Source organism: Ptychodera flava, chromosome 3, assembly GCF_041260155.1.
Source record: "Ptychodera flava strain L36383 chromosome 3, AS_Pfla_20210202, whole genome shotgun sequence".
Taxonomy (NCBI): domain Eukaryota; kingdom Metazoa; phylum Hemichordata; class Enteropneusta; family Ptychoderidae; genus Ptychodera; species Ptychodera flava.
Window position 1 is genome coordinate 2,388,983 of NC_091930.1, and position 25,713 is coordinate 2,414,695.

At 38.1% G+C, this 25,713-nt stretch overlaps 1 protein-coding gene across 1 annotated transcript in view; it reads left to right on the plus strand.

Moving 5' to 3' along the window:
• The window catches only part of LOC139130280 (guanylate-binding protein 4-like), a 74,475-nt gene that overhangs the window by 9,710 nt on the left and 39,052 nt on the right, over window positions 1-25,713 (plus strand). The window contains exons 5-7 of the mRNA XM_070696033.1: window positions 1,779-2,042; window positions 21,778-21,852; window positions 22,813-22,929. Coding sequence (XP_070552134.1) covers window positions 1,779-2,042; window positions 21,778-21,852; window positions 22,813-22,929 — 456 coding nt within the window. The remainder of the gene's footprint in view (window positions 1-1,778; window positions 2,043-21,777; window positions 21,853-22,812; window positions 22,930-25,713) is intronic.

The window sequence follows — 25,713 nt, forward strand, 5'->3', positions numbered from 1 at the left end:
ACAACAAGAACAGGAAAATAATTAAAATACAAATGTACATTCGTAATACTGACACGGAGATTTCATGTAGACTAACCGTCATCAGGTATAGTCACCTTATTAACCTTTTTTGAGGGTCGCAATTTTGACCAATAGCTTTGATCACCGGCATTTTCACGGCGTCACAGTAACCCCCATGCGTGCACGGTAACTTGTTAAATGGCCATTGACACGGCGCTCGATCACGATCAACATGATTTAAGTCGCGGCCACCAATTTGCCGCTCGGCCGGTGTTTTTCAACACTATGTACGTGCCAATTGATTAATGTAAACTCTTCAATCAACACGAAAAAGTCTATTCAGGACTAAACACTATGTTGATAAGGCTAGTTTTGGCAGATGTCCCATGCCAATGAATACACTGAGCGTCAAGTGGGGCTGTCAATCAAGGGTGTCGGGAAAAATCTGAAGCGTCACGACATTGTAGCAAGCGTCACGGCGATCAACGCAAGCGTCACGGAGACTTGATGCTTGAAGGGCCTAGGGAGAACAATAACTGATTCTCACATTTGTCAATACGTTAAGTATACGAGTACGTATACCACTAAAATGCATGAGTACAGTGTACACTTGGTGTGCAAAGATCTGCATTACGTATACTCATGATCTGCATAGATATACGCTACGGATATCAACGTATTGGAATGTTCTATATACAAAGATATACCTTACGTATGCAATTAATATTTTGTTCCATATACGTCAATATACGTAAATATACTAAAAGTATATCAAGCATTTTCGTCCAGTCCAGCTTTTGATTGCTTTAAAATGATCACAATCTGCTTTCGTCCACTTATTTGCTAGACTTTCCCCTCATATATTTATGTTTAGTGTGTGCCTTGTAAAACAGGGCTAGTGTCCGTGGAAATCTTTCCTGAACAGAGTCAAGATTTTCATTTTACCTTCCTTCCGAAGCTCGTAAAGTATCTTTGTCTTCCATCACAGCGCCTCTACATTCAAATCACCAGCTGCTGTCATAAGAAAGAAGTTTCAATGCTGAAAGTCGGGCTGGGTTGAAAGTCGGGTCTCGTTTGAAATCGCGAGAGAATATGCACAGATCGACTTAGACACAAAAAACGATAGCAGATATGAATTCGGACATGTATTGAAAGCCATTCATCGTTGGTGGTGTATTGAATAAATTGAGGGAAATCGGTCTCCGAACTCAACGATATGTGCTATGGCCATTCTGTTTCCCAGCTTCCTATATTTCTATTGCATACCACAGCGGCCATCGCCGTGTATCGAACCAAAAAGACTCGTGTATTTGAATTCAGTAAATTTTCGATGGGTTTTGAACTCACAACGCAATTTACGGCACCCAGTAACCTAGCGAAAACATCAAAGTCGAGAAAGGTCTGTCGGCCAGACGACAGCCTCGGAATTCCACAAACCTTGGTTATGAGCTAGGCTTTAATCGTGTGAACCCTGCACAATTCCCTAATATTCGGGCAAAGGTGATAATCGGCATTTCCTGGTGTAAGAGATAGTTTATTTTTCTCTGATAAGCCAACGACTAGGATAGTGTAGAACCAGCCAGCCTAGTATTTTCAACAACCAACGTCACTACGACCTGCCTATTGTGCGCCCACGACGCTGAACCTTACTCTTTAAAACTCTGCAGCTGCCTGTGGTATATTCATTGTATCGAGAGGATGTCATCAAACCTATGGTCAAAATGAGAAATGCCAACACTTGTATGATACATATGGTTTGTATTTCACTTTCTATCCAGGATGTCATCGTTGCTTTTGAAAAAGACACTTCCGCTGTCACCGGCGGAATATTGGCCAGATATATCTTTGACAATGAAGACGCATCAGAACGTTTTTGTCGCAAAGTGGCAGATAGAGCCCTGAGGGATATTACAAGGCTAAGAGACGAAAGGTCTGGATCATTCGAAAGCATACAGGAGATGCTCACCTGTACCATAGGAGACTACATCAGAAGATCAAGGGGTCCAAAAAAAGTAGAAGTACTACAAAAGCATCTCCTAAAGGTTAGTCTTACAAAAAGCAACTACCTTCATCCTTCATTAAAGATTTATAAAGTTTTTTATTTATAAAGTTATATCATTCATGGATGTCATGTTTGAATCTAGCCCATACTGACTAGGTTCATTGCTGTTCAAAGCTATTTGAAGTACAGCTGAAAGCAATTTGCATTCTTCAAACACAACTGTCAGGATTGCACTTCAAAGGGAAAGGGGAGTCACTTATCTGAAATTTAAAACTACGTGTTCAACCAACGTTCAAATTTTGAACACACGCGTGCAGATTTTGAACACTATGTGTTCATCAGACATTATATTGAACACATGGTGTTCCATATCTGAACACACGTTGCACATGAAATGTGTTCAAAAAATTGAACGCATTTACGCGTTCAAAGGGCTGTAACACTTTTTGAACGCATGGACGCCGTTCAACGATAAGTGTGTTAAAGGATTGAACACATGATATGCACTTGTTGAACACATTAACTTTTGGCGTTCAGGGAGTGTTCAAGCCTGGAAATAACATAACGGACCACTGATATTCAGTAAAATTATTTTATTCTAAAAACACACAAAAATTAGTTGAGAAAATAATAGTATTTTAGTGTAAAACGGGAAAATAAACATGGCCACTTTGTAAAGTTTGTCAGAGGAAAACACCAACGGTGTAAACACCTTCGTATCAAAACATAAACAAAAGAAAATCTTTATAAACACTGTCGATCGTTTTCAAAATATATGAACAAAGTAATGACAAAACAGGTTTAACTTCAATATTGTGGATTACGTTATAGTTTATACTTGTAAAAACGTACAAAATATCGTGTTTGGAAAAGCTCAAAATTTGGCTTACTTATTGTGTTGAAAACACGTATTCGTATATTATGTTCACTCCGTTTTTGTAAGATAGTTTAAGACGTTTCCTCTTGTATAGACAATTGCAAACTTGGAAAAAGGTTAGTCAAGGCTTCTCTGATGCACATGGTACATAGTTGTCTACACTAAAGTAAACACAACATGTCAAGTTGTCACAAAGTGTCACAGTAAGACACAACATGCAGAAAGTGTGTAAAGGGGTCCTTGGAGGTGTAAAACCCGCATTTCCTTGTCCAACAAAGTTCTTCATGAACGAAAAGATTTGTTTGTTTGTAATACCTTTAAATAAACTCTGAAATAAATCAGTGAAATTTCAAAACTCTACTTCTCGGAAATTAAAAACACATTAACTAATTTTGACATCGTTTCATAAGTTTTGTTCTGTATGTCAATAAGCATTTGCTGTTGAACCTGGAAATTTCAGTCCTTACTAAAATTCACTTGTAAAAGGAAACTGCAGTCTAAAACCAATGGCAACAACCTAAATGTTAGCCATTTCAGCACCAATATAGCAATACAACAAGCGACTTAGACGTCGAAAGAGCTCGCAGTGTTATGTAAAGGATCTCTGACAGCTCACTTCGAGATGGCCTCACCAAAAAATGGGAAAATAGCTGCAAAAATACACAGTTGAAGATTTCACCATGATTTGGACATATCAAATTGAGATCATCCCAAAAAACATGTGTAGCAAATATCAAAGCTATCAGACGGGTAATTTTCAAGATACAAATGTTTTGACCTGAAATGGTAAAAATTGACCCAAAAATAAAAACTTGCAGATTTCATCATAACTCGAATATATTACATTCTGATAATTCCCTATGTCTTAAAAATGTCTAAAATGTCTTTTATGTCTCAAAAATACAAATTTGCATATTTCTGCATCATTTGAACAATCTGAAAAAGCTATCCGCAGAGACTTATGTCAAAAATATCAAAGCTGTTCATTAAGTAGTTTTGAAGAAGATTTTTAAAGATTTTTTGACCAAAAACGAAAAAACTTGCCATGAAAAATAAAAATTTGTATATTCATCACAACTATTACAAATTTTACGAATGTCATTCTCAGGGACATGTTTGCCAAATATTGAAGACGTCGACCACCAGTAAGAGAGAAGAAGATTTTTGCCAAAAAATAGCAAAATTCGCCTCAAAAATACAAATTTGCGTATTTCACCATAACTCGAAAATGTATGATTAGGGTAATCTCTGGGAACCTGTACTCCAAATATTAAAGGAATCGTACTGGTCGTTTTGAAGAAAACTTGAAAACCTTGGGATGTAAAAATTTGAGGACGATGCTTCACATTCACCTATTAGATAAGCTCTGCGTCGCTAAAAGCAAAGCTAAAAAAGTAACAAATCGAGAACAAAAGACGTGTTGATCTACAATACAAAATAATCTAAGATTGGTAGCAGGCTATGATCAACGAAATGTTACTGGAGCATAAGCCTTCAAAGACGTGACGTCTCCTTCATCAGATGCAAGGGTGCAATGAAGAATTGAAGCAGAAAGCGACAGAAAATTCAGAGTGAAAATTTCAGAAAATTCAGAAATTCAGAGTGTACATTTTTCACTCTGAATTTTCTGTCGCTTTCTGCTTTAATTCTTCATTCCACCATTGCATATGATAAGGGAGACTACACGTATTTGAAAACTTATTCTCCAGTAACATTTAGTTGATCATAGCGATCTACCAAAGCTTAGATAAATTCAGAACAAAAATACAGAAACTTATCAAAATTCAGTTACTGACCCTCGGAAGTTTAAATCTACATTAGAGATGAACTGAGGTTTTCAAGCTTGTTTCAAGGCAGCTACTTGTACACTCATCTTCTTCAATTTCTGTCCTATCAGTTTCTGTAATAACTCTTCGATTACCAGGTAAATCCAACTTTTCACATCCTGAAAATAATGCAACAATAGGTAATATGGCGACATGAGACTTTAAATGAAAGACAAGGTGGCCTTATTAGGTTAAGGAAAAGGGGTGACTTTGGTATACAGTGCCTCTTTTCGATACTGTTACAAAATATTGGCTTATTCTTGTCATCAACTGATGAAAAGTAAAAGAAAGGCCAACTCTCATTTGCTGAAACAATATAGTGTACACTCTGCGATGTTTAACTAATGTTTTATACGCGATTGTGATTACTAAAAGACATGTGTTAGCTGTGATTACGCAGCGGTTTGTGGCATATCGATCGCACTCGGGTCAAGGGTTATCGCCAGTTTTGCGGTGATGACCCTTGACCCGAGTGCGATCGATACGCCATGGCCCAAAACACCGCTGCGTATTCACAGCAAGTGTACCACTGAAAGAAAAAAAGGTTTCTTCACGTACTTTAGCTATTCCAAAGTACTACACAAATAATTTCAAAGGATAAAAATACAGCTGCTTCAAAATTCAACACCTTTTACTATTTTAGAGAGAAAACTTACCCTTTCTGGTCTTGCTTCCGCACGATCACGACTTCAGCGTGCGTTTACAAGAAAAATGTCGCAACTTCCGTTTTGATGCATGACGGGATAAGAAGAGGCACAAAACTTGAACACCAAGTGTTAAGGAGTAGAACACCTCTTGCACGCCGACGTTCATGGTGGTTATCTGATTTTCTTTTCCAAATTTCCAATTTAAACCCGTAATAAACGTGTAAAATTATTTTGTATGCTTTCTTTTTTAGAAAAAAACATGCTTTCAGTAATTTTAGACCGGAGATATTTTTCACATAGTGGGAAATTCGTTACTTCAAAATCCGTGTACTTTTGCCTAACAGCGATGCAGTAGTAAATTTAATATGGCCATAATAAAGTAAAAAAACACTAAAGATTGTTAATTGTTTTACAGTATTGCAAAATTTCTGTAATGCTGAGTTTTTGAACACTTGAAGGAGATGGTTGTTAACACTACGTGTTCAGGTTTAGAACATCATTGTTAATAATATGAACACTAGTGTTAACAAAATGAACACTAGCCGTTCCAATTTGAACACCGACATCTACATTTTGAACACGTAAAGACGCGTCTGGCGTAGACGATTTCAAGAGATGATTCAAGAGACGATTCAAGAGATGATTTCAATTTTGAAATCATAAACTTTCCCTTTTGTCAAGCAATATACCATCATCTCCAGCTTATGGCGTGTATATTTCACAACTCCTTAGATACAGTAGAGCATGCAATTCATATGAAGACTTTCGAGTTAGACACAGCCTATTAGCTCAAAAGTTAGTAAGGCAAGGATTCTCAGAAAGTAGATTAGTAAAATCATTTAAGAAGTTCTACGGTAGATACGGAGATGTTGTATCAAAATATGACCTGTCTGTTACTCAAATGATGAGTGACAGCATACCAAATTTTGACTCTCAAAAGTAATTTGGTGAATTCACCAAATAACAATGGATTTGTCGCTTTGGGTCAATCTTGACGGTGCGGCTAGCTGGCAAGGTACGCTTACCCATTCCGGACATCTGGTACCGCCACTATTTCGTGGTTCAAGATGACCCCATTGCCTTTGTCATCATCTATATGTTCCTTTGACCTGGTAATTTACATAGTTACCTTGAATGATAACGATTATTGGACCTGTTTTGATGTCTAGTACAGTGTAGTTATTAGGAGTATCTATGTCGACATAGTATTTAATCTTTACGGCCCTCATACAACTTTTGCAGACCGAGGTAGCATAGCGGAAAGGCCTGAGCATGCAAGGACCCATACGCTGTACCACAAAAGCCCCTGAAAGTCCGTATAAGGCCGTAAAGGTTGTATCACATACCTTATAGAATGATTTGTATGTTGTTTGCATAGTAATCAGCATCGTTTTGCAAGATTAAAGTGCGTGCGATATCAAAAATTCATCACAGTTTGTGTTAATTGTTCAGTAAAGTGATGGCTGCTTCCCGTCGAGCATTGACTTATACAATAATGTCATTTGTTGACCTGCAGAATTCTAGAACGCGCAAAGCAACATGCGAACACATTCCTCTATCCACAAAGGGACTGATGTGATCTAGTATGTCACCAACAGAGATCCAGGCTTAATCGAGGTGTAAGAAGGACAAAACTTGATGTCAATTTATTATAATTGATACTTAACAGGCGCATACTTAGTATACACAGGATTTCACCACAATTTAGAAATAATAGCCGATGTTACCAGGGTGGCTCCACTGTTGCCACGCGCAACAACGATCTGAGTGCGCTGACGATGTCCTAATCTCGCACTGGCTTTGTGTACGAATGGAACGTTTTTGGATAGCAACGCGCGTAGTAACAAGAATCGAAGGTAGTTTCAGAAATGCAAATGATTGCCAATATTTGGGCACCAGGCCGGGGCGTGATATGTAAAAAATGCAATGACATGAGACGCTTCCCCATTGCTTTACACGGCATGTGAATTTAGGTATATGATAATATAGAATATTGAATGCGATTTCAATCTATACACTTCCACGTCTCTGTCTGGATCTACTTTCTTTGAAATGCCGATCCTGGCACCACTAGGGCGGAAATCCCTGGCACGATATTTGTCGACTGACAACCTTGCTGTAGCTATACACTAATTTAAAATGGAACTGAGTGTATTCCACAGAGTGGCCCGTGCGATTTATGCAGGCGAATGCAAAATTGCTGTTGCCTGTCTATAACCACACATGGTTAAGACCCGGTCTAATTTAAGTATTGAACAAATGATATTTGAACAAACATTCCTTTTCGACGCACATCATTGTTTATCCCGAAAATGTACTGTGCACACTTTGGTAATCAGACTTGAATTGGATTTGCCCTTAGAGACTGAACAAAAATCACAGGGATTGGGAGAGTTTTGCGAAGGGTCGCTATTTTTCGTCTTAAAAAATTTGGGGACATGGTATTTTATGCATGCCTTTAGGTTAGGGTCATCATTTTTCTGCCAGAATCGCACTACAAGAAGGTAAGATTTGGCCTATACAGTGCTTCTTCAAAAGATATGAAACCATATTACATCGGAATTTATTGGGCAAACTATTGACAATGTTCCCCTGACAAACAAGCTATATCTCTACATTTAAACATGTTCAGTAATTTATTTAAATGTTCGTTCAATGACGGTGGAGGTAAAGTACATTGTCTGTATTTGAAATTTGATTAACTTTCCATTGAAAATGTTGATTCATTATACATAGTAGAGTATTGGAAAACTGTGAACATTTTTAAGATTATAAAAATATTAGCAACATCTATTAATTTATAGACGCTTGATAATTGATATAAATGTGCCCGGTAAGAATTACATCTAAGTATTGCTTCTTATGTACTTGATTAGAGTAGGGTGGTTAAAAATGCATACGTAAACTGATCTACTGTGTGCGGTCCCCATTTCCGGTCGATTAAAGAGAATAACACGCGATGGAGTTTATATTCCTAAGTGTCCCATATTCTTGATACTCTGTCCACTATGACACTGTGGATACCAAGTACGCACAGGGCTTGTTAGACTTTGTCTTGTTGATTTACTGTGTTCCGAATTTCTCTCACGGCATTCGTAAGCTTGTAGCACAGACTACTTATCTCAGCTGGGACAGCAAAGCTCCCGTGTCAGAGTTGCAACAGTTGGTTGGATGAATGAACAGTCCTCTGGCTTGAAGTTGCACAAAGTCAACAGTAGAAATTAAACGTTGGCAGTAAAGGACTTGAAAAGTCTTGAAATTAATATCGCTGGAGTTTCCAAAGACTTGAAGTAACACGCAAGAGACACAATCCCAAACGTTCCGACTGCATGCCTGCAAGCCCCTATTTATACTATGTGCTTACATAAGAGCATATAAGAGCAATCTAGAACTTTTATTGACATGCTAATTACTGTTCTAAAATTATCTCTCTTACACAACTAATTAAATTTCCAGAACATTCAAAACACCACTAATTGAATTCAAGGTTGTGAGGTCGTTAAGGGCAGTGACCTTGAGAATGTTCTAGACTAATAAATTCAGGTCATAATGAGTGGGGGGGGGGGAATGACCAACATAATACACCCAAACTCAAAAAAGAAAATTTTTCAAAGAAAAATATTTCTTTTACAAATGTGATATTAAAAGTGTGAAAAACAATAAAACAACAAATAAAATTTGAAACGGCACTGATTTTGGCATCAAAAGGTTTGCCTCTCCATGTCCTACAGTATGTCCGAGGTAAGTCACCCTAGGTGTTCCTCCTAGGTGTCACTGTATAGAACGATGTCGTTGACGTAGGCTCCACATCCTTCTAGCCCGGATACGAAGTTGTTGGAACGTTGCTGGAGAGTTCTTCATTCTGAATGGCATCACCTTGTACTGGAACAAACTGTCTGGTGTAACAAAGGCGGATATTTAACAAGCACGATCCGTCAGAAGAACTTGTCAAAATCCCTTTAGTAGATCAAATTTGGTCATATACTTGACTTTTCCAACTCGATCAATGCAATAATCAATCCTCGGGATTGGGAAAGTGTCTGTCTTTGTTTACGTGTTCACTTTCCTGTAGTCCGTGCACATACGTAACTATGATCTGACTTTGGCACAAGTATGCTGGGCGAACTCCAGTTACTTTTACTAGGTTCAATAAAGTCATTATCCAGCAGGTATTTGACTTCTTCCTGGATATATTTTGCTTTAGTTGGATTCAGTCCATGTGGATGCTGTTTTACAGGCTTACTGTCCCCAACATCAACATCATAATTGATGATGTTTGTTTTCGTTGGAACATCTTGAAACAGGTGTTTGTATTCGTGGATCAGTTCTTTCACCTGTTGTTGTTGTGACAGCTGGAGGTGTGCCAACTTTGTAGACTCAAGATTCTCCAGGATTTCTGAATTCTGAAGTTTGACCGAGCCCAGCTTTGAATTTAGAGTATTTTCACTCAAGTCAGTTTCAGTATCGCTATCTTCATAATGTTTTTAACTGACTGCACTGACAGGCTGTGTTATAGTAGGATTATCCCTATCCAAATATGGCTTAAGCATATTTATGTGGCATAACTGTTTTTGTTTTTGCCTGTCAGGTGTTATTATGATGTAATTTAAATCGCTCAGTTTCTTATCAATTAGATATGGCCCAAAGTAACGAGCATGGAGTGGTTTGCCAGGAACTGGAAGAAGAACAAGAACATTTTTACCTGGTTCAAACTTCCGTTTTGATGTGTTTTTATCATATTTTATTTCCATGGACTGCTGAGAAGACTCAAGATTTTCTCTGGCTAACTCGACTTTGAGAGTTTTGTACGAAAATCGGACACATATTGTAAAAATATTCAGACAATCATTATCGTCTGATAGGAATTTCTTTTTAAAGAGCTTAAAGCGGCACTTTTCAATCCCAGGTTCTCGCATTAGTGGAGTTCTCCTCCCAGTCAAACATTTGGCCAGTACGATGTTTGATTTCTATTACATTAATTACACAAACTGATCTCAACCTTTTGTCACATTTTGCTAATCCTGCAAACAGGGTTTATGCAAGCTTTTGATGGACGGTCGGTTCAAATCACCAACGATCATTGATTCTAATCACAAACGCTCAAATTTCCTAAAAAAATTGTCTTCTACTCACGTTAGACTTTGAATATAACCACAGAGTTCGATCGGCAGCAACTTTGCACTGACCACTTTGCAGTCTGTCTGTTTTTGTGGTCGGGGAAAACTAAAAAGTGGCATTTTCTGGAGCGTGTGCCCGCGTGTTGCCTGTTTTGTGTCCACTTACACAGTGAACGCCACCATACCTTGGCGTCCTTTTAAAGGGAGGCTCCGCCTTTAAGTGGGCCATGGACTGTATGTCAAAATGCAACCTTAATGGGCTAAAACAAGAAGCTATTGAATTGATTCTCTAACAGCAAAGAGCGGATGACCTATACAGTTTAATGCCTAGCTGATCCATTACGTTTGGAAAATTCAATACACAAGGTTGGAGCCTTGATAGGATTGGACATATTTAGGAAGGCCAAATAAAGTGAAAAATTTGACTAAACCTTTTACTATAGTCTTTGCTTTTATATTCCTCAGTGGCATGGCTTCTGGGAACCGAGTAGATGTACACATAATTGTCAACATGTACTCATTTCCTGATCTTGTTTTGGTAGGGACCCAACACAGTTTAAGAGTATCCTACTAAATGGTTCTCGAAATGCAGGAATTGGCTGTTAAGGGGCCTTTGGAATGGTTTGATTTGGTTTTCCTACCATTTTACATATATTACTAGTTTTACAAAAAATGCGCTACATCCTGCCTGAAATTAGGCCAATAAAAGTGGCTGAGAATTTTATGATGTTTTCCTGACTCCTAAATGACCAGCCCAAGGGGTTTTATGGGCCAGGCGCAATATTTCAGCACGAGACTTTAGAACCTCAATTTGGTGTCATATAGCCCAATCTTCACCAACCAAGACATCTGGAGGTCTCCATTTACGTAATGAGAATACCAGATATTGTATAATATGAAACAAGACTTTCTGAAGTTTCATCGTCATCATCTACCCTGTCAAACAAACACAACATATCTGGGTCTTTGTGTTGTTCTGCAATGAGATTTGATCTAGAAAATGTCTGACCTGGGTCAGCAGAAGTTTGACTGGAAGTTTCAAATTCTCTAGGGATAACAGAATGATCCGTATCAAACACCTGACTGAGAAAGGTGTCATTTAAGTCAACATCTGTGATATTATTTTTGAGAATATTTTGGTTCTCAGAAGTTTCCTTTGACATGGCTCGAGTAATGAAATAAGCCAGGAATTTCCAGCTCTATTGGCTATGGATTCTGATCTAAACTAGGATTATCAGTAACAAATGGATTTGTAATGACCTTGTCCCCTGAAAGGTTGTTTCCAAGAAGAAGGCGAAACCCTTCAAAAAGCAAAAATGGTCTAATACCTAACGTCACAGGTCCAAAAACAAAGTCCAAAGACAAATAGACATTATTGAGAGAACCAGGAATGTAGTCTCTTATGGTCTACCCCTTAATAAGAACTTTAGAACCCGAAAACGACTTTTCAGAAAATGGCAGGGTATCTGCCAATGCCCCGGTATCTCTCAAAATATTGACAGGGGTAGTGGAAGAAAAATCACTAGAAAGTGATTTAAACCATTATGAATAATGGTTCAAAAATACCAATAATGCTATCTTGAGAAGAATTGTCTTTGATCTCATTAATTGGGGATAAGAGGGGTTTAACCTCAGAAAATGTGTTACACAGGAGCTGAAAATGAAGTTGACGGAGCTGTTCCACTGGAAATGGCTCTCCATCAAAGAACTGCTAATCACCACAGAACTGACGACCACAGCACCTGCATGTGATGGCTCCATGAGGAAAAAATATGAATTGGCAAAACAATTGGTCAAAAAAACAGTCCCGTGGCTGAAGGGACTGGCTGCAAAAAGTGCTGTATCTGTCCTAGGATTGACTGGTGTCACTGTGGCCTTTGTGAGTGAATAGCTATTTTCATGACAGCACTTTAATTCTACATAGTAAATTGGCTGGCAGCATAGGATGAGGATGTTATCCCAAAGTTTCTTCAGAAAAATAGAGAAGTCTTCAGCTTCAGCATTGATCTAGGAAGGTGCAGCCTGTGGACAGCAAACATACATGTCCCCAAGGCAAACCCTGGTAGAGGGCTAACAAATGAGCTCTTACACTTCACTGTCCTCGGTTTTGCGCTAGAGTGTCTGAAGGTCCATTTTTCAAGAGGATGGACTTCATAGATGTATCCCAAGACAAAGAAGACAGTGAAGAGCAACGCTGTTTGAACGAATATTGCGTACTGACACCAATCCATGACACAACATACAAACAAATATATTTTTCAAGTGCAAGGAGATTTGCATGTAAAATTATAGAATCATGGTGCATGTCTTAGTATTTAAAGATGCCAATTAACTGAATGATTACGTTATGTATATACTGTCATGTATGTCATTTCCCCCATACTCATCATGACCTGAGTTTAATTAGTCTATAGCATTCTCGAGGTCATGACCTTTGACGAACTCACAACCTTGAATTCAATTAATGGTGTTTGAATATTCTGGAAAGTTAATTAGTTGTGTAAGACAGATAATTTTAGAACAGTAATTAGCATGTCAATAAAAGTTCTAGATTGTTCTTATATTCTCTTATATAACCACATGAGTATAAATACTGGGACAGCAGGCTTGCAGTCAGACATTTGGGATCGTGTCTCTTGCGCGTTACTTCAAGTCTTTGGAAACTCCAGCAGTATTAATTTAAAGACTTTTCAAGACCTTCACTGCCACGCTGGATTTATACTGTGGACTTTGTGCAACTTCAAGCCTGCAAGCCAAAGGACTGTTCATTCATCCGACTGACTGTTACAATTCTAACACTGGAGGTTTGCGGTTCCAGCTGAGATAAGTAGTCTGTACACTTTTACAGTTTGTATTCTATCCCTTACTTAGCTATTAGTTTATTTTCGTAATAATTTTCATTGTATACGGAAACTGCTGAGTTCACCATTTGTTCATTTCCGTTCACGTAACAATATTGAAAGAACAGTCGCTGCTTACCAGACAGTTACAAGTTGATAGGCCTAATCAATATGGGCCTGAACGTTGCAAATGGCATGCTAATTACCAGCATGCTGGATGCGCTTGTTCTTTGTCCTACTGGTGGTCGTGGAGAGGGGGCAACCGTCCTTTCTGCCAATGCCATCCAGACAAGCACTGGGGTGGCACCGAAAAGAGAAAGATACAAACTGCAATACATCTGGTACAAGCAGCTTCTCAGAGAAACTAGACAGAGAGTGGAGCGCCCAACCAGCTGGACGACCAAGACTTGGCCATTATCATGGATATATTCTGTAAGGCACTCAATATTCAGTGGGGAGAGAACGCCACCTGTCTCTGGAGAGGTATATGCACAAGTACTTGCCCAGCATCTATACTGAGGAGGAGAAGCCAGAGGCATCTCAAGAGGAAAATAGGCAGGATGGTCGGCTACGCTGACAGTTTCAAGCTCAACAATGATCTGACCCAGAGGTCCCAGCAGTAGATGAGGTGCGTGTAGCACCTGTGGGTAATCTCAAGGTGCACTAAAATATATGTCACCAGGACAGAAAAGTTTGTCACCATGCCCAGAGACATATTCAAGAACAATATCTTATTCCCACAGAATTGCAAACGGAGCAAAGGCTTGGTCGGCCAGCCTTCATATCCAATACTGGCCCCTTCAGTTCAACTTCTGTTATTTGCTGTGCCATAGCAAGTTGTGGTTTAACTTTCCAAGACCATTTTGTTGGCCTCCGCCCTGTCCCCTCAGATAAGAACCTTCTCTTTCATGGGCATTTCACCACACGGCACGTTCTCTATGAGATAGGGGTTGCACATCCTCACTATGGGCATAAAGGCCCCTATTTTGTTCACGCAAACACGCCCAATTTTTTGCCGCAAATACGTCGAGTGAGCGTAAAGAGAGCCAAATCAGTCTTCCGCATAATGTTGAAAACTTCGCCAAACTTCCCAGCCGCACAGCTAAATATTCATGAAAGAGTTGTAGATTCCGTTTTTTTATATGTTCCTCTTTCCATTATGATATTTTGGCTATGATTTCATGAGGGAATTTTACCATACCGAAGCGATAATACTCTATGCAAAATAGGTGAACACACAGCCAACAGCAGAGACGATCGTAAACTCGTCATTTCATATAAAATAAGAGTAAAAATTAAAAAAGAAAACTAAAATGATAGAGTTTTAGTTAACCTTCATGAGATGCGTAAAATCAAATATTGGGAGAAATACCAGCGAAATAAAAAAAATGAACCGACAGGTTTTTTCGGATGTTTTTTTCATTTACAATGTGTTAAATAAGCTCGATTCCCATAGAAAACAATGGCATCTATGCGCGACTGATGTACCAAACAGATTGCACATTTCTCACCAAATGAAATTCCTTAAGTCTGAACCAATGAAGATGAAAAGTGGCACATTTCTCCTATTATTTATATCTTATCATATACCTTATCGTTTAGGATTTTCGAAATTCTTCATGAAACTTGCTGTATTTGTTTTCATTTACGTTGTGTTGAATATGCTCCATTTTCCCATAGAAAAACAATGGCGTTTGATGCACTGAACGTTTAACACTTCTCACCAAATAAACTTCATTAAATTCTTAACCAATGATGGTGAAAAATGGCAGGGTGACCCCCTTCATTAATATTCAAAAATCATATCGTTTTAGATATTTGAATTTCTTTGTAAGTTTTGTTTTATTTGCATTTTATTTATTCCGATCACTGAAATATACTGTTGCCGTCAATAAAATGGCGATCTGACGGCGCTTACATGTGCAGAACAAGGGTCTGAAATTAACGCATATTAATCTGTAAATGTGTCTCACGTTGAACAGACCAAATACCAGGCAAGTTGTTGTCTTTTATACAAACTTTTGGATGAATATGAATATTGCAGTAAATGGTAAAGATAACACAGAACGGAGGCGAACTGTTGCACAGTCTCCACTGTATACATGTGGTGAATGTTATCGATCAATATTCTTTTGTTGGAAATTGATACAATGTTTTGTTGCATACATGTGGATCGCACGGCGCCAAACTTGGCCAAAGTGCGCCAAAATATGCTGAGACATAACAGCATCACCAAAACTAAACAAACTGTCGTCGATCAATTTGAGTGCAAGAAAACAACAGATACTTTGAATCTATGATATATATGTCAATTTGCATGTGCTGTTATGGAAAAATTCATGACCTTACCTGAAAATACGAGCTGCAAGCGAACAGATTTTGATCGATATTTTATTGAAATGAAATTGACACAATGTTCGCTGTCTTCACTAGCAACCAACTCATTGCATTGTCTGGCTGGGGGTGCTGTACTGAACGTTTCAAAGCTCTTTGTGCCCAGAGTGCACGTGCCTGACGATGGCATGTTCAAAGTTTGCAACAACCCCTATGTAAAGGTTAGTTTTGGAGTCCTCTTCCAAAAGTTTGGCATCAGAGACAATGAAGACTTCAGGTAAAAGATGGGGTTGAGGAGGAAACAGGGGTCTTGACAATGGCTACGTGTCTGTCACCAACTGTGGTCCTTTGCTGAGCAAAGGTGCAAAGTTCAAGGGCCAGGATTTTTCATTCAGCCAAACAGCAAATAGTTCTACACAATGACATCTTAAACCAAAATCAAATTAACAGACGAGTCCGGAAGCAAGAATGCCCACTATTATTTCTTCACAAACGATTGGGCAGAAGGACAGTACAACCGACTTGTCCCTGCCGGTAGAGGAATGACATAGAACAGGCATGGCCAGACTGGACAAACACATCAAGGCCCATGTTTAATGCATTTTTGTGGCCAAAGCAAGAATCAGAAGCACCGTCGTTGGTTTGACGGGAGGCACAGAACAGGCATGAGAAGAGTTGGGTGTTCTCCATTAAGGTGAGATGGCCAACCTGGACAAAGTCGCCAGCTACCAAAAATGGAAAGATACAATTGACGCCGCCAAAATAAAATTGGAAATGGTTGTTTTACTTGCTCTGCTGCTGAATGCCAAGTTGGATATTGATAATCATTGAAATCATCGCAGTAGGCTACAGCAAAAAATGAGTTTTGACTACAATAATGGCGTCGATGGAAAAGCAAATAAAATGTGGCCTACGATATGGAAGGGCTCCTGTAATGACAGACAGTCCCTTCACTTACCAACAAACGGGTTGCAGCCCGCAACCCCATAGCCTGACACAAAAGTAAAAATGACAGGAGTATGGCCGTTGCAGTGGCTCTTGGAGGGCTATTGCACTAACATGCAGATTACAGCTGTGTCTCGCTGTGCCTAATCAGGCTTTTACAGAAGAATTCAAAAAAAAATACACACTAAGATACATTAAACTCAAACAACCAATGTATATAAGATGTGTGGAGTTGCTTTTTGCTTTACTCAATTGCCCTATGATGCCTTCATCATTATAAAGAGCTCATTGCACCCTTTAAGACAGACTGGTGGAGTATGAGGATACATGCAAGTTTACATGCCCGCTCAAGGGCGGCATATATGTGGGCCAGCGAGTGTTAGCCATCAGTCTTCTCCTTATCTTTGCCCAACTGCGGCGTTCGCGCCTGCAGCTTTGTAGGATTAGTTCACATGCCAATGTTGGTTCTTCTGGTCTCTCCTGCCCACAAACTTACTCAAAAGGAAAGACTAAAGGCAAGCATGAGATACTACGGCTCTGTGCTCTCTAAAGCAAAACGGGCAGAAGAAACTGATATCCTACTCTTGCTTGACTAGCTGCACACTTTAGCAGAGAACCCCATGTTCATGCGCCTGAATAGAGTTTATTATATGGAGCATCAGCACAAGTTATACAGATTGACCCCTCACTGTAGTGGCACTTCTGATGCCGTCGCTCCTTATGGCTTCTTTTTGTACAAATACCGTCGCACAACATTATGTTTGCAAATGAGAGAAGCAATGGTAGAAAAAGTGTAGGATGTGTTGAACAAAGCAGGCTACCCAGTTGCCTCCCTTCAGAAAGCGGAAGAGGTGGACGCCATAGAAAAGAAATGACAGCACCTGCTGTGTGTTGTGGCAGCCAGCCAAAGCAATAATGGCAAGCCTTTTACCATGGTGGCGGTCAAGCTTATCAGCAAACACTAAGCCATGTATGAGACAGTATTGAAAGACCGTATGAGCGAGAAACATTGTCAAGCACCTCAGTTTTTGGCTAGTAATGGTCTGGAAATCAAAGGATCTGAACGCCGATTTTCTTGTAAGGAGTGAGATGAATAAGCTGGGGTTGGCTTACACTTCGGGGCCTGTTCTTCTTTTTATCAGCAAAGGCCAAAAACTTCGATATAAAAACAGGGGACCAAAAGAATCCGATTGCTAACATGGAATGAGATGCCTCACCGGAGAGAATGCATGCAGTGGGGGCCGCCTATCCCCAAAAATGCAGAGTATGGAAACACTGGCAGCGGATCACGTGGATACAGCAAAGAAGAAGGAGATTTACTTCTAAAGAAAGAGAAAAGGCGTGGTCAAGTACAATGGGGAAGAATTGGTCGAGCTCTGCCGGAAGAAAATGCAAGTAAAAAGCAGTGAAAGCAACCCACGGGGTTTGTGTAGCTCCTCTGGACAGTGGTCATAAAGCACCAGAGACTGCACCCTCCGAGACTGTGTACAACAATTTTACGTTCTTCTAGGGTTGACTGGGGTTACTTTAACAGCCCTAGGCTTGTACTACTTAAAACATAGGCACACTTGTCCTCCAGCCAGCAGGCCGCCCGTGGCACAGGCAGCAGGGGCCCCCTCCTCCTTCGCCCTCTTACTTCTGCTCCACGGCATTCTCACTCCAAAATGGCACTTGTTACCATTTCATACAAATGAGCTTTGTCTACTCGATGGGCGCACGCCTTATTTTCTTCTTGGTCCAACCACACACAATCCACACAAGAGCAAATACAAAAAGATAAACTTACTTTTAAAGGTTGGTCAAAGAAGATTACCAAACACCTATAAATGAACAGATATTACTTGTTTTCTATCGGGAAGATGTTCACAGTTTTCTCATAAATTACCATATATAGGAATCAAGATTTTTTATTTAATCAAAATCGAATTTCCTGTACACACATACACTTTTTACCTCCCACTTTAGCATAAGTAAATATACATAAATTATCAAACATATATAAATGTATAGAAATGCTTTGTTTTGTAAGATAAATTTTTATTGTTTTTCAAGCAGATTTTAATGTATTGTAATGTCTTTTTATGACAAAGCACTAAATAAGTCATATAGCTCTACCCTTAAGAGCTGTGAACAAGCTTGCTGTGCGCGTGTTGAAATTCGACTTGACCAGATGTTCGTTACGCTTTTTGAAGCAAAGTATCGCCGTTTTTGATCTTTTAATGTTGTCCGCAAGTGAGTAAATGCGATTCCTTACACTATTCTGTGTTTCGATATACAATTTGATTAATAATCGTCTCAGTGTACTGTGCAATTCAGAACAAAATATCTAATTTTGGCGATGCTTCGGTAAAATTCTTTACTCGCTCTCGGATAGCAAATGGTTGCAGGCAAAGCGACTTGACTGACAGCTTTGACAGCGTCTGTAAACAGATTAATCTCGGGGTCTGTGACATTAAATGAGTCTTTGAGGCGTGTTCCTATGGAATTACTGGCTTTTGGCGATCAGATGAGGAGATGCTGGCCCGCTTGGCACACTGAATTGCATTATCCTGTGGTTCACACTGTGACTTGTTTCTGTCTGGTTCTTGACTTTGATTTTCGCGGGGCATTATGGCCAACTTTGCCGTTGGCGTCTTCGTGAACATGTTCGATTTCCACCTGTTTATCCTTGTCGCATGTGTTGAACTTCGATTCCAACTGTTATAACCGATGGTGAATGGCTTGAACTACCTCATTATTTTGGTGAATAGCTTTAAGTACCTTATCATTTTGGCAAAGGAGGTTTTCTTTCTCATTTCCGTTTTCTATCATGATATTATTTATTACGGGTTCACCGAAATGAAAAAAAGACGAGCTCGTGATCAGTCACGTGTCACAGTGCAGTTTATTTACGGATAATTATGTTGTTTCTGTTATTCTGCAGGCAACCAAGGGTAGATTCTAAATAGACTTTAATATGTTCTTGGTACCTCTCCAAAATGTATTCTGAAGAAAAGGTTCTGCAGCAATTTGTGGTTGGTCTTACCCTATTTAACCATATTTACTACTAAAGACAAACTGTAAGTAGTAAATACATCTAACGGTGTAATACAAGATGACAATTGTCTTGTCTGTTCATGTTGTCGACTTTAAATAGTAGAGCGCCTACACTTTATCAAATGGCCTGTCTTGATGGTGGATTTACTTCCTCCGATCGTATGAGGATCATACTTCCAATTGTGAACTGCTGACTGAATTTCTTCGCCGTTTGCATGATATACGTGTCTTGATCCCTTATTTATGTAGAATCGTCACCTTTCTGAGCATATTTGGTCAAAAGAATTGCCGTCTTCTAACCGCTCAAATCGTAGCTGTCCTTAGGTTCCAATTTTAAAATTTCTATCAATTTTAGCTCACAATTCCTGCTTAAATATCATAAACTTGACAAAGCCACACGACTGTGAATGAATATGTGATCGTCAACAATGTAGTATGAGGTCCCAAAGCATTCTAAGTTAGAGTTTACGGATGGTATTGCAACTCTGCCAGGAAAATGCGCTGACGTCAACGCATTACAATATCACGGGTAAAAGGTCATCTTGAGGTATAAAAGTGCCAAATGGTTTTCAGGAGGTTAAGAATACCAAAAAAGGGATTATCCTTAGTTACAAACTCTGGGCAAAATGCTTGTTTCAACAATACATACACATATAATGATGCTGTACATGTGTCAAATACCCTAAGTATACACGTACGTAATAAAATGCAACACTACAGTGTACGCTACCTTAGGTTGAGTTTCTGGAACTGACTGAACAGTTATTGCTCAGAGTGACAGCAACTGTGGTTATCAAAACTTCTAAAATACGAAACAGCAAAAAAAATGGTCGACGGATGATAATGAATCTAAGAGCTTTCAACTGAGTGAAAATGATCGATACGATATTGCCTTTCTATCATGCCTGAAAGTATGTATGTCTGTATGTATGTATATGTGTGTGTGTTGTGTGTGTTTGTGTGTGTGTGGATAGGTGTGTGTTGGTGTGTGTTTGTGTGAGTGCGTGCGTGTATGTATGTATGTATGTATGTATGTATGTATGTATGTATGTATGTATGTATGTATGTATGTATGTATGTATGTATGTATGTATGTATGTATGTATGTATGTATGTATGTATGCATGCATGAAAGCATGTATGTATGTATGTAGTATGTATGTATGTATGTATGTATGTATGTATGTATGTATGTATGTATGTATGTATGTATGTATGTATGTATGTATAAATGTATGTCTGTATGCATGTATCACTGGGTACATGCTTGATATACAACAATATATACACATATACTGATTCTGTACATGTTTTATTTATTTAAACTTTATTTATTAATCTCGATAACTTCATAGGATACGAAAACATCTTTTCATGGAGGTCGAGAGTCATATGGTCATGTGTCAAATACGTTAAGTATACACGTACGTATACTAATACAATGCAAAACTACAGTGTACACTTAGTGTGCAAAGATCTGCATTACGTATACTCGAGATCTGCATAGAAATACGCTACGCATATCAACGTATTATAACGTTCCATGTACAAAGATATACGTTGCGTATGCAATGAATATTCTGTTCCATATACGTCAATATACGTAAATATGCAATCGCATATCAAGCATTTTGTCCTATGTATGTATGTAGTAGTATGTATGTATGTATGTATGTATGTATGTATGTATGTATGTATGTATGTATGTATGTATGTATGTATGTATGGATGGATGGATGTATATACGTACTACGTACGTACGTACGTACGTACGTACGTATGTATGTATGTATGTATGTATGTATGTATGTATGTATGTATGTAGGTATGGATGGATGTATGTATGTACGTACGTACGTACGTATGTATGTATGTATGTATGTTGGCAGGTATGTGTGTATTATTGCTGTTGAATATTTGTGTATATGTGTTTGTATTTTAGCCTGAATTACCATACAATGATAACCAATTGTTAAGCAGTTCATGTTAGTTACATATGATTGTCTATTTATCATGTATAAATATTATGTAAGCAACATCTTATGTCTTGAATTTATTAAGTTGACATTGTACATTAACTGTTCCTCTTTTCATAATGTTACCTTTAATTGTTTAGTATATTTTATTCATTTCAACCTTTATTATTTCTACAGGAAGTTCGAAAAGTTGTCTTTGATAAAAACTTTCTGAAAGGAATAACAATGAGTGAAGAAGGATTTCTAGCGAAGGTGCGCATAACATTTATATGTTGTTACTTACACCTTTAAAATGCTTTTTTAGAGTGTTTATTTTAGAATGCAAGGTATATATTTAACTTCATATGTGACCTATACCTTTACTATGGAGTTATTTGATGGTAATTGATGCAGGCAAATTAGGAAAATGAGATTCCACATTGTCATTCTAACAATAGTCATCAGGCATAAGATCACTAATTCACTGAGTCTGCATCCAATAAATATAACTCAAAGGAAAATAGTACACAACTTCAAGTTTTGATTGCTGCATGTATGCTTGTTTGGTTTGAACGTTTATAACTTTTATATGATGTATTTTTGTAAAGATAATTTCCTGCATGAATTAAAACGCAGACAATTGTGAAAGATGCTTTAGCATTACGTCGTTACATAAGGAATCATAAAGCCTTCGGAAATAAAGGCAATGAACATCATTTCTACAACAACATTACTGAAGGCGCTATTTGCATGACTAACTCAAAATTCCCGTAACCTTGCCTGCATAAGGAATTTATCAGTAGTTCAGGTGTCATTGACCTTGAATCTTCTGTACCGCTGAATGACTAAAACAGGGTGAGAGACAGATAGACAGATACATAGACAGTGACAAAGAACAAAAAGACGGACATAGCACTCAAAGAAACTGATAAACAAACAAATTAACAAACAAACAACAAACAAACAATCTATAGGTTGGAGATTATTTGTGCTTTGTCATGTGTTTAAAATAAGGTAACCAGTTTTTGCCGTTTTACCTTTACATACACGACATAGCTACTGATATAATGTCATTAAAAAGTAAAATCACGCCAATTTATAATAATTACGCTCGGATAAATGAATACAAAAATTAATGAATGAATGTACGATTGAACGAATGAAAGAATGAATGAAGCCGGGCCATCATAATGTCCCACGCAAACAATATTTAAATTCTTATGATTCGGACAGGTATGGAAGTCACACAGTTTTGAAGAAAGACATGAGGAAAAGATGAGAAAGAGAATGGAAGATCTGCTGAAACAAGGAGCGCATACATTGGAACAATGGTATAGAACAAATAAATCGGTAGGCGTTACATATTCATTTTACAACTGTTTACTTTCCTTTGTTTTTATCGCACACACCGCACACACATATACACACACATTATATATATATATATATATATATATATATATATATATATATATATATATATATATATATATATATATTTAAATAAACAAACAGATTACTTCAAGTACAAAGTGATGAGATCTATTACTTAAGTTTCATGCATCTTGCAATCCTCAGATAGAAGGATTGCAAGATGCATGAAACGTAAATAATAGATTTCATTACTTTTTACTTGAAGTAATCTGTTTATTTATCATAACGCTCTGCCGTAGCATCGAGCACTGTAATTTCCCACGACGACATATATATAATCCCATGGTATTTTTCTCTGTTTGACGTCATCGTATACGAGCGTTTTTCGCAGAAAATTTAGAAATTTCAGAAAATTTACAAATCAATTTATGAAGTAAATGCAACAGCACCATCGAAACGTAACTCTCATTCTTAGAGATGCTGCGACTTTTGAAAATATCGCACAAGTTTTCGACTTTGGCGAGCTCGAAATATACCGTTAGATAAACCACATAGTACCACATTGCATGTTGTGGCCACAACGCTGCCATCACCGGTCTTCGCCGGTGGCACCTCGTCAATTCCGATCTCATTGGTCAATGTTTTCGTCTAACGGACTTGATGATACGTGCAACAAATATTGATCTGATATATATCTAATTATACGTAGAACCATTTGGCAGTATCAAGTTAATAAATAACTCATTTGCATATTTCATGATGTTTTTATACTTAGTCATATAACTCCGATATAACAGCACCAAATTTGATGAATTCTGCTGCAGATACTGATCTGACTGACATCTAACTGTGGTGTAAAGCACTTAATAGTGTCAAGCTATTTATGGGTTCATTTGCCTATTTAATGAACTTTGTAATTACGTATATAACTCTGAAAGTACGGCACCCGAGTCAGTGTAATCTGTAACAGTTGTTGATCTGATAAATATCTAATTGTACTGACAAGCATTTAGCTGTGTCAAATTAACAAATAGCTCATTTGCATATTCTATGAGATTATGTAATTAGTGATATAACTCGAAATAACTGCACCAAATGTGATGAAATCTGCTGCACATACTGATCCGACAGATATATCATTGTGGTGTAAAGCATTTAGATGTGTGGAGTTAATTAAGGGTTCATTTGCATATTTAACGAACTTTGTAATTAGTGATATTACTCAAAAATTACAGCATTACATTTGATGAAACTTACTACAGATATTGATCTGATAATATTTCATTCTACTGGGAGCATTTGGCGTGTCAAGTTAATAATCAGCTTATATACATATTCAATAAAGTTTTTTAATTAGCAAATTAAATCTGAGAGTACTGTGCGAAAGTTGATGAAACCTGCTACATATAATGTTATAACAGATATCTGATTGTTCTTATTACACGCCTCACACGAGTGTCGATTATATTGGTATGAATTTGGTTTATTGACAGGAATATGAAAAACATAATACAATAAATCCTCGTCAGATATGCATACTCTGGCAGTAACACCGTATAAACGGCTTGTCTTATCAGAAGTCTGTCTTCTACTCCGCGTCGTGTGCTCAATTGAACTGCTGTCAGAATGTCTGTCTTTGTTCTTGTGTTTTGGTTAGTGATTATCCTGAGGTGTGCAAATGTTGCGTAACATCTCCTTGCTCGTTGTTTGTCAGTCACTTTAAAATGAGACAGGTCAAAGGTACAATTGTTTTACACAACTTCATAATAGTCAAAAAGTATGCAGTAATTCATGTCATACTGTATTATTTCATGCGTCCAGTAGTGTCTGATAAATGTCAATACATGTCGAGTCATCAGCAGCCAATTTCAATGCTTCATAACAATTTTTTTTCAATTTTGTAAAACTTTTTGTAAAACATTTCTTCCATTCAGAGGTCACATTAGTAGGTCAAGTTGTTCTGTTGATTACTATTGAGTCTGTTTACTGGATATTCAACATTCCGTGAAGCGAACTACTATAAATTAACCTTTTATAAAACACGTGAGCACCTTCAGTTCATATCTTGTTTTGTTACTTGACGGAAACCTGTTCTGTTGTGAGTGTTTAATGAGTCAACGTTCGAAATACGTGGGATTCCACTGCGATGCACTGCAGAATTAAGACTACAGCCGTACAGCCTTATGCTGCAGGTTTGATTCTCTTTGTGCGATGAGGAAATTTATAGTTGTTACTCAAAGGACTTTATGTTTGTGCCACCTATGTTGCTCTCCCGATTATTATACGGTACTCAATTATTCAGTTGAACTTACGCTGAGGTGTAGATTTCGGGTTTATTGCCAACCAGGATCACCTGCCAAGACGTCTACACTGAGCCTTACAACTACACTGGAGCCGCGACGTACTGACTCATGAACATAAAACGAACAGCGGTATCTCTATTCGATATTCTGGAATAGCGATAGTTTTAGCCACTCAAAATTTCGTTGGACATGCCTTATATGGGTCTGTAGGCCAAATACATATCGTATTACATACAAACCCAAATACACACACATTCATAAACAAACAGAAATAGGTACAGGAAATGGGCAGCACTTGAAAAAGTTGACATAGAATGCCTGGAGTGACTGGTTAAGTGCTCTCCGAGATAAAGCAAAAGCCCACATTATGTCTTCGTTCTTCAAATACAGTCATCAACACAAGATCAGCCCTTGGTGACCCTGCAGTACGTAAATGCTTAGTGCCTTGCATGATGAA